Source organism: Grampus griseus, assembly GCF_964374135.1.
Source record: "Grampus griseus genome assembly, chromosome: 11".
In the NCBI taxonomy this organism is placed as follows: domain Eukaryota; kingdom Metazoa; phylum Chordata; class Mammalia; order Artiodactyla; family Delphinidae; genus Grampus; species Grampus griseus.
In genome coordinates this window covers 14,672,126-14,687,406 of record NC_139005.1, presented here as the reverse complement: position 1 = coordinate 14,687,406, position 15,281 = coordinate 14,672,126, and the positions used below count along the sequence as shown (strand labels likewise).

At 40.5% G+C, this 15,281-nt stretch overlaps 1 protein-coding gene across 1 annotated transcript in view; it reads right to left on the bottom strand.

Annotated features, from left to right (window-relative positions):
- Positions 1-8,421, bottom strand: part of LOC309829389 (MORF4 family-associated protein 1-like 1) — a gene marked incomplete at both ends in the record, with an annotated part of 135,358 nt that extends 126,937 nt beyond the window's left edge. Inside the window, one exon of the mRNA XM_082665237.1 lies at positions 8,289-8,421. Coding sequence (XP_082521363.1) covers positions 8,289-8,421 — 133 coding nt within the window. The remainder of the gene's footprint in view (positions 1-8,288) is intronic.
- Positions 8,422-15,281: the final 6,860 nt, after the last annotated feature.

The window sequence follows — 15,281 nt, the reverse complement described above, 5'->3', positions numbered from 1 at the left end:
TAAGACACGTCCTCTGCCTTTTGTTTGCTTACAATCCGGCAAATCACAAAGAAGCAATTAAGCTGCAAATTTTATGACACATTAGGGGCAAAGAAGGTGCTTTCTGATTTGTATTTGTGCACTTGACACGATAAGACCCAGTTAATAAACATATATATAGCTTTATAAAGCCTACATTTTAATGAGGTTTGAAAGAATATACAAAAATATTAACTGAGTGGTTACTTCTGGGTGGTGGGATGATCATGTGTGAATTTTACTTTCTTTTTTTGTCTCTTTAAAACATATTTTCTGTAATAAAACATATTTTCTGAATTCTGTTAATAATCATTAAAATGGATTATTATTGTTTAAGTATTCAACAAGCAATTACCATGGCCCTTTTAGGTAGGGAATAAGTGTTGTCTTTAATCTTTAAATTGTGGCCCTAACACAGACCAAATGCTTCTTGCTGTGGATACAACGATGAGTAAGTTATCACAGTTCTACCTTCGTGGAGTCTAAGAGTCCAGTGGACAAGGCCATTAAATGAACAATTACAAGTGTGGGAAGTACTGGACTGAAATAGTGAATGTACAGATTTTATGGGACTTAATAACAGTTATATGCCAAGTATTTAAAGATGTAATCCTCACAGTAACTTTATTAAGAGTGCCTAATAATCACCCCCTCCCCAGGTTTCACTTACGAGGAAACCAAGGCTTATCGAGGTTGTAGTAAGTTGCTCAAGATTACACAGTTTATGTGCCAAAGTGTCATGGGGTCTGCAGCCTCTTTTCAGATGGTTTGGTCAAAGGGCAGTGTGTGTCTCTGTGTGTGTGTGTGTATCGGTATCCATCTCTCTATATTATCAGGATGGCAAGCTATTAACTGTGCTGCTCATTGTACTTTTCTTTCAAATTTACTGTGGGAATAAAAAATTTCAAAATTAAAAGGAAGGTTACACAACTGGTAAGAGTTGGGAGTCAAATGCAAATCTAACACCCAAACTCATGTACTTAAGTGCTCAGCTACTGCCATCTTGATGTAATCTCTCCATTCTCAGGCATATGTATCATTTTATATGAGGAAGCAGGAACAACATATAATATGTAAACCGACTGAAATGTCATAATTCTCTCGTAGCTTCAGTTGAATATTTTTAAAGATTATATTCAGTTTGGACCTTGGAGCAGCTGACTTGTAATCCTGTTTTGTATCTGTTTTCTGATATGTGCTCAATTTGACTGATTGTCATTCAACGAGTATTTATTAATCACCTACTCTACATTCAGTCCTGTGGTCGATGTAGCTAATACAGAAAAGTTCAAGAGTTCAAAATATCTATCTTTTAAAGAGTTTGGAGTCTGGTTAAGTAGACATGATGATACATGACAAACAAGAATGACCAACACCAACACAAATATATGAGCAGAATTTTGATGCAGACTCTAAGTGCTCTAAGAAGTGAAAAGACAGATACCGATGTGGTCTGGGGTAATTAGAGAATGTTTCATGAGGAAGGCAATCTTAGAATCTCTTTGAAAGATGGTTAAGATTTGAAAGTTTAGGAAAGGACATTGCAGATGGAAACAATATAAGCTGCGACACATGAGTATTTTGTGTTCATGGATCAATGATGCAGCCTGATAGAAAGGATTTGTACAGAAAGGGTGTTTAATAGTGTGATGAGTTGGATTGGAAGATATAAATTCTAAGGTGGAATTTCTTGTAATAGAAAAAATTACAAGAAAAAATAAACTAAGGTTATATTTATCAGAGGTGCGCATGATGAAGCTTTCTTTTTGAAAATCTTCATGCTCTACTTTTTATTGTTGAGGCCGCCATCAGAACTCCTTTCAGTGAATTGGGTTTTTTGTGTTACAATCACAGGTTTCAATAAGACATATATACATATATATATGTATACATATATACATACTTTATATATATATATATATTTTTTTTTAACTGTATTCACTGAAGGGAAGTTGTCAAATACCTTGCTTGCCACATCCCTCAGGGACCCTGATGTTGGGAACAAGGAATTTTTCTCCCATGTTCTTGATTCCACATGGAGGAAGCTGCAAACTGTATATCTCTTTGCCCCTCACCTGCTCCTCCTTTGGGGAGGTGTGAGTTAATCGGATGGGTGATTTTGGAAGGAAGAACTGGGCAAGGGTAGCTCATTCCCTCTCTCCGCTCTTCTTTTTGGGAGTGTGTCTGTCCACAGAGTGTGCTCTCAACTGTCCTCCGCTGTTCTGGAAGCTGAGTGGTAAAGGGGGGCCCTGCTGCCTTTACTGGGGGCCACGGCAGGGACTGGCAGAGGGAGTCGACCTAATTCTGGGTTCAGTGTGTTAAGCCTATTCGTCTACAGATATAGGTCACATTCTCAAACTGCAGCTTTATCAGTGGTAATCTTGTTATTTTAGCTTCACTGGCTTGTTCCTTTCTTCGAATTTCTCAGCTGATAGAAAACCTGGGTAGGAGAGAGGGTTGCTATTTGTCGAATTTCTTCCACACCCCATCATCTTATGAAAACAACGTTCATATTTGGACATTGAAAACTATGAATGTACATCTTTCATTTCATTTTCTTCATCATATTGTTCAAAACCAATTTTTTACTAAATTAGAACAATTGTATATGCTTTTATAATCTACATATCTGTGTTTTAGCCCTCCCCAATATTGTATTTGTATTCTAATTTCTACTTTCTTTAGTTCTGATTTTTTAAATTTATGATGAACTATTTTGTTTATGTGCTTTCTACATGCCATCTCAAATATTTCTGTGGAATTAGGCCAAGTTTAAATCATATAATACTTCCATGATATGTTGACAGACCTGAAAGATTGGCTGGGTATAGAAAATGAAGGAGAGAAGTTAATTAGAAGTGAGTCAAAATCTCACATAAATGACTATAAGAAGGTGGCATTGCTGTGAGACGTCACCATCTCACAGATGGCAGGTGATGGTTTTCAAGTGAACAAGGGACATCTGAGTGAAATACCCAGAAGATGGGGCATTAGAGAGGAGCTTAGGCAAATGAAAGAAAGAGAACAAATTGATAAAGAATGAATGAGGAGGGTTGGAGGGGGGAGAGAGAGAGAGAGAGAGAGAGAGAGGGAATAACCATATGTTTTGGAGGAATTTCCATAGTTGATGTAAAGAGGAAGCACAACTAGAGAATAAAATGAAAAGGATCAAAGGAGGAGAAAGTAATGTTCCTGAAGCTGTGGGAAAGAACAGGTAGTAAACATGCAAATGCTGCAAGTTTTGTCAACTGCAAAACAAAGTTTTAGGAGAATGATGATTGTAAGCCCAAAGCTAGGCAACAATCTCTTTGAGGGATTTATTTTATCTTTCGTTAATTTGTTTACCCCATTCCAGAAATGTTTATACAGTGCCCAGCATAATACTATATAATTTGTGCTTGGACGTGATAAGAATTAAGTAAAGGATTCAATGGATGAATTCAGCTAGCTGGTATGTTTTGTAGGGTGGTTTTTCCTACAAGGCTCTCCCCTGCTTTGGAAGGCTGGCTGTGAGTGTATAGTATGTGGGTGTAGGCGTCAGCTGGAATGTGTGAGCAGGAAGTATATAGCCACTGGATGATTAAATAAGAAGCACCTAATTCTGTGGTATCCCATCCACTCTAGGAACCCTGCCCTTTCCAGGCATGTTGTTCAATTTCTTTAGAGAGCATTTCTTTGATTTTAGTCTAGGGCAAAATGCTGCTGCTGCCAGTCACTTTGCACACGTGGGCGTGGAGGCAAGTTGGGGGAGGGGGCTGTATCATGCTCTAGAGACAGTCCTTTGATTGATCACCTGATTTCTGCCCCCTTCCCACTCAGTTCGGGGTTTGGAGCTTCTCTGGAGCTGAGCTGGGAAGAGTGGCTTCCCCTTCCCCTGCTGCCTTCTCCTCCACATGTTCTTGACCGCAGTCTGTCCCCCCAGCCCCTCTTTTCCATCTGCATAATTCCACCTGCTTTCTGTTTTCTAGAAGTCATTCAAATCTGTTAATGTCACTCCTTCTTCTTGGGGCTGCTATGAATTTGTTCTCTTTGTTTTTGGCATAAATTATTGTCATTTCAGTTAGATCTTTGCAGGAAGGGATGGTAAACATATGTATTCAATCTACCATCTTGCACTGGCGGGCAACTCACTTTGTTATCGAGCAGAAACTAACACACCATTGTAAAGCAATTATACTCCAATAAAGATGTTAAAAAAATAAATAAATTGCCAGGACCCTTACTTTGTTATTGCTTTCCTTATGGACATTTGAAAGATCTTCATTTCTCAAACTGCGTTTATGATAATAAATTAATTGTGATGATAAAAACGTATTTTTCCCCTTAAAAAATCATTATTTCTAAGGGCCAAACAGAGCTTCCAATCAGCAAAAGTAAACTATGACATCAAACTGAATTGATGCAATTCCTGGCAAGAGCAAGAAATTTAATATTTTTTAACACAGCTGTTGTGTCAGAAAATAAATTATTAATGTCAAAAGCTGATTCAGATATTCCAAATATTTATCAAACAATAGTTACGTTTTATGCACTCTACTAGACTCTGGGTGTATTGGTGAATAAAATGCCCTCAAGGCATTTGTGGAATAGTGTGAGAGATATTAAATACACATAAGTCTAAATAAAATTGTGGTCTTTTAAAGGAAAAATGTAGGTTACTATGAGGAAGCATAGTAGGAGGAGCCTAATTTAGTTTGGAGGATCAGGAAAAATCCTCTTTGGAAAGTGACATTTAAGCAGAAGCCTAAGATATTAGCTAACAGAATAGCAAGGGGAGTATTGGAGGTGATGGAACAGCAGGTCAGTTGCTCAGTGGGCTAGGAATGGGCCAAGAATGGGGGAGAGAGGCCCAAGATGAGGCTGGAGAGAAGGGCAGAGACCAAATCAAAATCCTGCAGAGTCTTGGATTAATACCCTAAAAGCTGTCAAAAGGTTTTACCCTTGGCATTGATTTGACCTTGTCTGTACTTTTAAAGGTTTGCTCTTTTTAGCTTTGTGAAGAACAATTTGGTAAGGTGGTACTACTGCAGTAGTATAGGTGAGAGCTGATGGTGGCATGGCTAGAAAATGTCCATGGCCATTGAAAAAGGTAGATAAAATTGGAGACACACACACACACTCACACATTGTATTGAATTGATAGAACTTAGTGATGGTTGTGATAGGCTTAAAGGGAAGCTGAATAACTTCCAGGTTTCTGATTTGGGCAACTGGTGGGATTGAAGTGCCATTTACTGAGATGAAGGATATAGAATAAGGATGAATTTTGGGGAGAAAAATTAAGAGTTCAGTTTCTAATTTTTACTTGGGAGGGAGACAAATCCAAGTAGAAATGCTAAGAAGTCAGTGGATCTGGATCTCAGAAGAGAGATCTTGGCTAGAGATATAAATTTGGGAATTGTCATCATATAGATATTATTTAATGCCACAGGAGTGGAAGGTATCAGGGAGAAAAAGAAAAAGAGAAAAACCACACGACTAAACCCCAAGGAACCTCAACATTCAGAGGTTGGATAGAGAGGAGAAGCTGCTCTGAGAATTTGAAAAGAGCCAAAGAGGTTGAAGGAAAACCAAATGAGTTGATGTCAAGGTTTCCAAGAAAATAGAGTATTTTAAGAAGGAGGATATAAATGGTTACCCCTTTAAAATATTCCTAATACCTTGTATGTTCAAGGATCCATATTACCCTTTTCCTGTAAAGGATTCAGACAGAGATGAAACCACATTCTAAAGCCCGGGAGAGATTCTGGGAGTGGAGCTGGGCAGGCGGTCTTGGTGGTGTGCGTCACTAGTTAATGGGAGACCAAGCAAAGAAATGTGTGTCAAGGATCTGGCTTATCTAGTGCCTCCCCCTCCTCCACACTGCTTCCCACCTCAAACATCACTGCATCATAATCTCAACAAATATTATGCTAACATATTACTTGAAAAATTGTTGTGAAGACAATACCATTGGAGAATTTCTCAAAGAGAGAAATTTCTCCTCCTATTCGTGTCTAATATGGTGCTCTGGACCAGACTGAGAACAACTGAAATAGTTAATACAAGTAGTAGGGGAAAAGGACGTTCGTTTTTAACTCAAGTTTTCTGACTGATTTTATGTGAATTTATATGAATCAGATAAGTCTTTGACCATGTGCATCTGAACATTAGTTGAAAATTGAATATCAACTTCTCTTGAGTCCTTCTACTCCCGGCTAGCTTACCATACTTTATGAAGATAAGATTATAAAGTATTGTCATTTTTTGTTTTGCATGTCGTTTTTCAAATCAGCATAACAACCAAATATTACTTTTCTGAGTTTTGTAGTTGTGCAAAATGTAAGAGAAAATACTAGGTGAAATTATATGAAATTGTCATTTGATGAAAAAATGGCCAAACCTGGGCAATTTCATGTAGTTCAACCTAATACTTGACATGTGTCTAGCAGCTTATCCCGGAAATGGCTCTTTGTTTTTGTTGTTCAAATAGTCTCTCTTAGTTACTGTGAGCTATGGTAAATTAACTTGTACTAAATTTAATTTATTTTATTTTGAATTTTTATCTCCTTACATACTTTCTTTGTTAAATGGTTTCAGACAGTTCTAAGGAAGGAACTTAATCCAGAATGTAGTGAAAAGCTTTCAAGTTTTACTCATTCTTTTCTAGTCCTTTCCTTATGCATAGGATGTAAATGGTTGAGATTTCATAGAAGCTCATTCTGTGCCTCAGAGCTATATTCTAGTATGTTCTTGAGCAGTGAAGGCAACAGCTCAGAAAGATACCTTTGGCTGTCTTGAAGGATAGTAGCTTTTATTTTATTGCTCTTCTCAAGCAAGATGATCTTTAGCTATTTTATGAGAAATTTTATAAGGGAGCAAATTTCCAGTGCTTAACCATGGTCCTCTAATAAGGTCTTTCATTCTTGGTCAGAATCAGCTCTCATATTGCTGAATTTATCTTTAAAGATTTTTTATTGAAGTATAGTTGATTTACAATGTTGTGTTAATTTGTGCTGTACAGCAAAGTGATTCAGTTATACATATACATACATTCTTTTTCATATTCTTTTCCATTATGGTTTATCACAGGATATTGAATACAGTTCCCTGTGCTATATAGTAAGAACTTGTTGTTTATCCATTCTATATATAATAGTTTGCATCTGCTAACCCCAAACTCCCAGTCCATCCCTCCCCCACCCAACCCTCTTGGCAACTGCAAGTCTGTTCTCTATGTCTGTTTCTGTTTTGTAGATCGGTTCATTTGTGTCATGTATTAGACTCCACCTATAAGTTTTATCTTTAAATTTAACTGAAGCTGGAATTGTTTTGGGGCTGCCAGATAGTAATTTAAAAAATTGTGTATAGATTCAATACTCAGTAAGATTAGATATTGATTTTATGTTTGCACGCATACACATGAGAAAAAGAATTTCAAGTTTTGTTATAGTTGTAAATAGGTAAGTAGTATTCTAATTCACGGAATTTGAGTTATAGTTACTTGTGTGTACGTGTTTTAAATTTGAAAAACTGTCAATGGGAAATAAATTGAAATCGAAGTTAACAAGGGCCTGTTAGTTCCTTCCTCCTAATATAGACAAATTATTTGAAAAACCACAGAGTCCGCAATCTATGGACTCTAAAATGATACACATGGTTGCATTTTCTTGAGATTGTACATGTAGTATCTTTCAGAAGATTGGGGAAACAGAGAAAAGAATAAAGGAAATCAGAACCCTTTGTAAATTTACTACTAAGAAATAGAACCTATTAATGTTGTGGTGTGTTTTGTTTACACATATGTAACAGAACGTGGCCATTTAGACTGTCCTGATTTATTTCTTTTTTCTTTGCTGCAAATGAAAGATGGTGCACAACAATTTCTTCTTATCTTCTGGAAGGGGCTGAAGATGAAACTTTCCCTACACTCAAGAAAAGGCAAGCTATTTTTAAATATAGTTAAATAGCTTTTAATTGTTTAATTTTGTTAATTGCTTAATAGTTAAAGATATGAATTGCAGGTTTAATGGGGCTTCTGGGCATATTATAAAAGAGAAGAGGAGTGTAAGTTTTGAGGAGGGATGAAGTGCTGCTCAAGAAAGCCTGAAGAGAAAAGGTGGGCTGTGGGGATGTGTGGCATGGGATGGTGGTGGAGATGTGAAGAGTAACAGAGATGTACCTATTAAGGTGGGAAATTTTGTCCAAGGAAGGAGAGGGCCTGACTTCTGGGAAGTCTCAGCTGAGTGAACCTGACAAAGGAATGCTGTAAGGGGCGTTATTGAACTTACCAGGACGTGCACTGGACCTGAGTCTCTGCCCATTGATAACCCAGCCTCCTGTAGCCTCCCACAGCATTTCAACCCTTTCCAGCAGGGCCAGAGAAGGGTTTGCATTCTGTCTGTAGCTAGCGTTATCACTCATTGCCCAGCAGAAGTGATCCTGTCCATGACACAAGACTTCGCTTGGTCCCTGTTTGAGTATCATGTGTGGACATCCCTCCAACAGGGACCTGGGAGTCTTTCTTAGTTTGTCTTCTTCTAGAAGTAAATCCGGAGATGAAGACTGGAGTACAAGTAATTTATATGAGGATGACTCCAGGAAACCCTGGTAAGAGGGTGGGAAGATGAAATAGGGGAGAGATGACAGCCAAGAAAGGGATCATAGTCAAGCAAGTAACCCCTGTAGATAACTGGAAACTCACTGAAGAACTCCAGGAAACTGCAGAACGTGTGCCTCAGAGTTCTCCTCCCCCCATGGGAAAGGAACTGTGGCATTTATACCCCAATTCCCTTCAGTCATTGGTTGAATGCTTCTCCTGGGGGTTGTTAATTCTCTGACACTTCCGACCTGCCATGTGTGTGGACAGAGAGGCTCTGGCCACCAGAGAGGGTCATTAGACAGTTGGAAGTCAGCTTTGTGCACTACAGTGGTAAAGTTTGAGGGTATATGGGTGGTACACTGACAGTCTCTGCTACAGTCTGCCCCTTGGCACTGCTCAGATCCACTCATGCTCCATGATGAGTGCATTCCATTCTGTCATTCATTCTTCAAGGTGGCGACCAGTCACCAATTCTTAAACTTCTTTTTTTCAGCAGGTGCCCTCTAAATCCCTTGAGTCCCCAACATACTTAACCCCTGTGCCTGTTTTGTAGAAGAAATCCCAGCTCCCCATGAGAGTCGGTCACTCTTGCCTGTATAATAACTCACTTTGTCTGCTGATCTATTAGCATGAATGATGAAAATGCCTGGGAGGCAGTCATAGCTTTAGGTTTAGTGGACCCTTACTTTGTCCTTTACTGTATTTCCATTCACCCAGGAACCGGGATCTTTAGTCCAGTTGACCTTAAAGCTGAAGGAGCAGTAAGCACAAACTCTTTGAATAATTTACTGGGACTAATGGTGAGAAGGGCCACGTTTACTCTCATTCCTTGGTGCCCGGACCTACTTCAATCCTAACTGTTGACACAGAGCAGCAGATAATGGCCATTCGTTCAAAATATGTACTGCATCCTAACCTCATAGGCTATTATCCCATAGCAGGCAGCTCAGCTGTGCCTTTAAGATGTTGTTCAAACATCTTGAAAGGCCAATAGCTTTTGGCGTGAAGTATATGGTAGGAATGAATGTGAGCTGCTCTCCAATCCAAGCAAATGCAAACTACTTCAGATACTTTTTCCTGCAAGGAATCGAAAAGAACTCCTTCAAATCTGTAGCTTCATTCCAGAGTCTGTGCTAATTTCTTCTAGTAAAGATACCACATCCAGCACTGCTCTAGTGACTAAGATTGCCATTTAGTTAAGTTTACATTATCCGTTATCATTTTCTGTGACCCATGGGGGTTCTGTGTGGACTAAACTGGTAAATTAAAGGGAGATTAGTTGTAGACCGCCATCCTGCCTCCTTTAGGACTTTGAGGGTGACTCTAATTTGCCGTTCTTTCCGGGATGTAGTATTACTTTGATTCACAGTCCTGGATGGGGAAGGGACAGATTTAGAGACTTACAGATTGCCTTTCTTACTACTGTAGCTCTTATTCCATAGGTTAGAGAACAGAGGTGAGGGTTATACCAGCTGCTAAAATGTATCTACCATAATTATGCACTCAGACTGGGAAAATGACCACAAGAGGATTCTTGGTCCAGATCTCCAATTATTGCTTTGCCTCTGTAAGTTCCCCTTCTAACACTGGGACTATGGCGATGTTTTGAATCTCCTAATATCTCAAGAGTGTCAGCTCAGACCATGTAGCCAACTGTTCTCAAATAATCTGGGCGTTATCTTTTTTTAAAAAAATAAATTTATTTATTTATTTTTGGCTGTGTTGGGTCTTCGCTGCTGTGCACGGGCTTTCTCTAGTTGCGGCGGGCAGGGGTTACTTTTCATTGTGGTGGATTCTCTTGTTGCAGAGCACAGGCTCTAGGTGTGTGGGCTTCAGTAGTTGTAGCTCATGGGCTCTAGAGCGCAGGCTTCGTAGTTGTGGCTCACGGGCTTAGTTGCTCCGCGACATGTGGGATCTTCCCAGACCAGGGCTCAAACCCGTTTCCCCTGCATTTGCAGGTGGATTCTTAACGCTTGCGCCACCAGGGAAGTCCTGTGGGCATTATCTTTATTGTAATGAATATCCATAGGTCCCTTTTTAGAAGGATTGGGGAATCTGTTATGTTTATAATTGCTATGGTATCACGGTGTCCTTCCTCAAGAAGTCAGACTCTTCTTCAACCAGTGGGCTTTGGGTCTGAGAATTGACTTGGATCTGGAATCAGTCTCATCCAAGGAATACTGTGATATATTAGCCATGGCCACAGATCTTTGTGGGTCAGGATTCTCTGATGCCATTTTAGACTTGTTGCTGTAATGGTTATTGTTAGTGTTGCTACTTGGCCTCTGCACTTCTAGAATCCATTCATCCGCATTGATACCACGGAGTCCAGTTGCATACCATTAACCCTATCATCAATCCTGGTTTACAGAGAACATCCAGTGCTGAAATTTTCAAAAATGTCTTGTACACCTCAGTAGCATATTACTGTTTCTTTAATGAAGAGTGTTCTCTGGCCTCCTGGGGAACATATACAACTGATGAGTCCTCTGATTTTATATATAATAGACACATCCTGGCATGTCCACCTTTGGACCAACCTTGGACCCCCTTCCTTAAACATCTGCCAAGGAAGTTCTGACTTCCATCTCCTTTACTGTAGACCATCATTTTGTTCCTAGCTTCAAGTAGCTATTCCAGCAAGGTATTAAAATAGGTTACAGGTATCTATCTCTTCCAGATGTTCAATCCTGAGTCACAGGAGAGTACTCCTATATTATAAATATTTCCTTTACTCAATAGTATTTTCTGCTTCCTTTGGTTCAGTACCATTAAGATCCATTCCCAGGCATGTTCTCCCATTCCTGGCATGACATAGTAGCCAGGTCCTACAGTTCTTTTCATAGATAATCCCTTTCCTCCAATCAGAGAAACCCACGTTTAATAATGCTGAGACTTAACCCTAGTTATTGGCCTGGAAGTAATCAGAGAAGGTGGGAGCAAATCTTGAGGAGGCAAGTGTTATCTTGTGGGACATCTGCCATAGGTGTGGATTTTGCATGATCTGTAGACAAGAGAAAGCTGCTATCTTAGCAGGGGGATTAGACAATTTCTGCCAGCCCAGAAGATTTAGGGGAACCTAGGGGTTCAAGTTTCTCAAGTGCGTCTAACCAGATGTCCCTGTTTCAGTTTTCTGAATCCCACTCCTTCAATATCTAGGGTCTTCTCTAGACTTGCTGGACTCTGAATTCAGTCTCTCACTGTAATGGCTAATCTCAGATTCTAGGCTTGATATTCAGCAGCTGCTCTTTTAGCTGCAAGAGTTAAGTGTCTCTAAAGGCTGTCACGGAGGCCATCTTTTCGTTTCCTCAGTGTGCTCTGATTGGTTGACCTGAGCCTGTCAATACTTTTCCTTTAGTGCATCAATGATGTTTCACAACAACTAACTAATCAAAAAACCTCACAGTCTTTATAAGTTCTCTCTAATTCTGTGGATATTGCATAAGTGAGTACACCTTAATCTCATCCCAATTCACCACTGTTGAGAGTCTTCCTTATTAAGATTCCACAGCTAAGTTATCACTCCCTACAATTTATCAGTATCTAATTCCAGAGTCCATGATAAGGATCTGCTTCCTAGAACCATTTCTGTCACGAGCTGTTTCAGTATGGGTTTCCACAGAAGTACAACCTGAGATGAAGACTTGGTACAATCTTTGGGGTTGATCTTAAGGAAACACCAATAATGTTGCGTTATCAAGGCAGTTAGCTTTGTGGGTAACTGGAGTTTAATTCTGCTGGGAGAACACAAACAGTCAGGACATAACATGTGTCTCAGAGTTGTCTCTCTGGAGGGGTGAGAGAGTTGGCTTATTTGTATCACCACTCTACAGTCATTGGTGGAACACTGGTAGAGATGGAAATGTGAACTGTCGGTCACTCCCAGCCTGTTCTAGGTGCAGGCAGAGCAGACTCTGGATGCCAGAGAAAGCCCAAAGGCAGTTGGAAGCCAAGCAGTGTAACCTGCCTTATATGACCTGAGGAAAGCTGCTGGGGTGCTGACAGTGTCTGCTCTGGGTCCCAGTGACTCAGCAGAGAACCCTGGATGCCTTGTGGGCTTGTGGGTCACATGTGTATTTGGGGGTGTCTGAACTCAGCATGTTTGAGATCCTCAAGCTGGGACATGGCTAGATGCTGCCATATACATATACATGCTGCATGTCCAATTTTGTAGCTTTTTATCACTTAACATTGTATACAGTGAGTATGGTCATTTTACCCAAAATATTATTAAAACCATTCTTTAGGTGCCATCAGGAGTTTCATCGTCAAATGAGAAGGCAAGTTATACTCTTTAATGACAATTTTTGGAAATTAAAAAGCATGACAGAATGTTGACAAACGTATTTTTATGGCTATATCTAGATACAGTTTTGAATCTGTAAGCTTAGAGTGCATCCCATATTTAAAAAATGCAAAATGCACACTGAAGTCCAGATGTAGTTTGTACGTACTTTATCATGAGGACGGTTCCCTTTCCTCCCTGCCTCCGCTCCCTGTTTGTTCTCTCACAACTGCAGAAGTGTCATCTGCATGAGTGCTCCTGAGAGACAAATTGCTTCCTATCCTGGGCCTCCATTGCTTGTCTGGAGTAGCGCTTAAGAAATAATTGCTTCAGGGATTTCAGAGTACTCAGACCTAATGAGTTCTTCTGGCTGTTTCTCAAGTAGTCATAGGACTTGCGACTGAGGCACCAGAAGATTGATTTGAAACATAGGAAGCAAAGATGTGATGACCAGTGCGCGACCAAGAAATGCAAAAAGTGTTTTGTGATGCCCAACCCAATGTACCGAGTTATATACTCATCAGGTGTGCAAAACTGGGAGTTGCTAGTTTCTTGTAAGTGGAGGTGGGGTGGGGTAGGGTGGCCAGATAGCTATGAACAAAATGATGGAGGGCTGTAGGGTAAACAGTGCATGCCATACATCACCCGGCAGACCTTTAGAAACTTAATCCCCCCAAAGAGCATGCCAAGGAAGAGGGCATTCCATAATTCATAAGAGGCAGCATTGAGCGTGTATAAGCTACCCGTGGAATGAGCTGGGCTCAGAGCAGCTGAAAAGCATAAAGTAACTTTGACTCGCTTCAGAAATGCCTCTTATACAGGCTCGGTGGCTCTTCCCTCTCCCTGGTTCCCGTATGACATTTCAAGCAGGTTTCATAGTTCTAAAGCCACTTTTAGATGAATCAATTATCCCCTTGTTTTAGTGCTAAAAGCCCAGATCAGTCTAATAATCAGATGATTCCTGTCTAGTCCACTGTTGTACAAAAATAAAAAATAAGCCCGATGTATTTCAGATTCACTTACCCAGCTCAAGGCTGCTTCAGGCTTGTCAGCCAGCAGTGGGAGAGCAGCTGTGGTCAGCTTCTGGCTCTTGATACATTTCCTTCCCCTGGAAAGCAGCTGCTCTGACCCCTCCAGAGCTGGCCCAGCCAGAGAGCAGATCCGGAGCAAAGGGGCCGTTTTATGAGGAAATATAAACAGCTCTTCTTCAGATAAACCTACCCCTTTCCTGCATCTGTAGCAGAACAGCTCACTCCCAGTATAGCCCTTTTCTAACAACTGCCATCTTTTTCCTTTAGTTTTCCCTAGTGGAAATGAGCTATTATTTTTCAAAGTCAAAGGGGACACACATCTGACTTTTCCAGTGTCTTGTGATGTTCCTCTCTTCAGCTTGAGGTAATGGGGACCCACCCTCCTCCTCAGTCCCCAGGAAAGGAGAGGAGAGGTGCCATGGTAGCCCAGCAAGTCTCTCTAAAAGAAACATTTTCTCTAGTGTCTTCATTCATTAAACCCTTGGGGTGTGAGGTAGGCTAACACTGACAGCACTGGTTTAATACTTTCCCAGCACGCCCTACATTTATTGGTGCTCTAGAATCTCACTTGAGGATTTGGGCAGTACTTGCCACTTGTATTATTCTTGGTCTTTGGAAACTCAGCTGAAACTGAGATATGTGTAATTTTACCTCCCATCTCCTGTGCTTTGGCGTTAGATGGTCATAGGTTTGAATGGGAGCTCTCTTGCTTGTAACTGAGCAACCTTGGACAGGTATCTTAATTTCTTTCAGCTTCAGTTCTTACTTCTGTAAAAAGGAGAAAATAATATTTCTCAGAAACAGGTTTGTGAGGAATGCACATGCATGAGTTCAGGACCTGGGGCTCCTAAGATGATGAGCATGACGATGGCAGTGGCTGGGTTCCCTTAGGTTCTTGAATAGTTTCCTGCCACCACCTACTAAAGAGAAAGCTGCGGCCATTGATGAGATTCCCTGCCTACAGTAATCCCCCAGCTCTCCACTCTTAGAGTGGTGGCAATGCCTGGACGGTGGCAGGGTGGCACTTCTAAACATCTTCATCCTTCAGCAGAATCTTGGGAAGAGATGAAAAGATGTAAGAGATGGTCATAGTGCATTATTCTTTTCTCTAGTTATTCCTGTCATGTACCCATTGGAAGTGTTGGAGGAGTCCTCTCCCTGGACATTCGTTCTCTCACCAGCCTCCCTTACCAATCAGGAAGGGGGTTCAAGGAAACCCTGGCTGGTGGTGGGGTGCCAGTCAGTCTCTGCTTGCAGGGAAATTTGATGTGGCAGCTATAACTTATTATCCTTGCAGCTGCCCTGCAAATGCCAGAGAAAAGAGCTTTGTAAATAAGTGCGAGGAGCTGACAGCAAAAACTTGAGA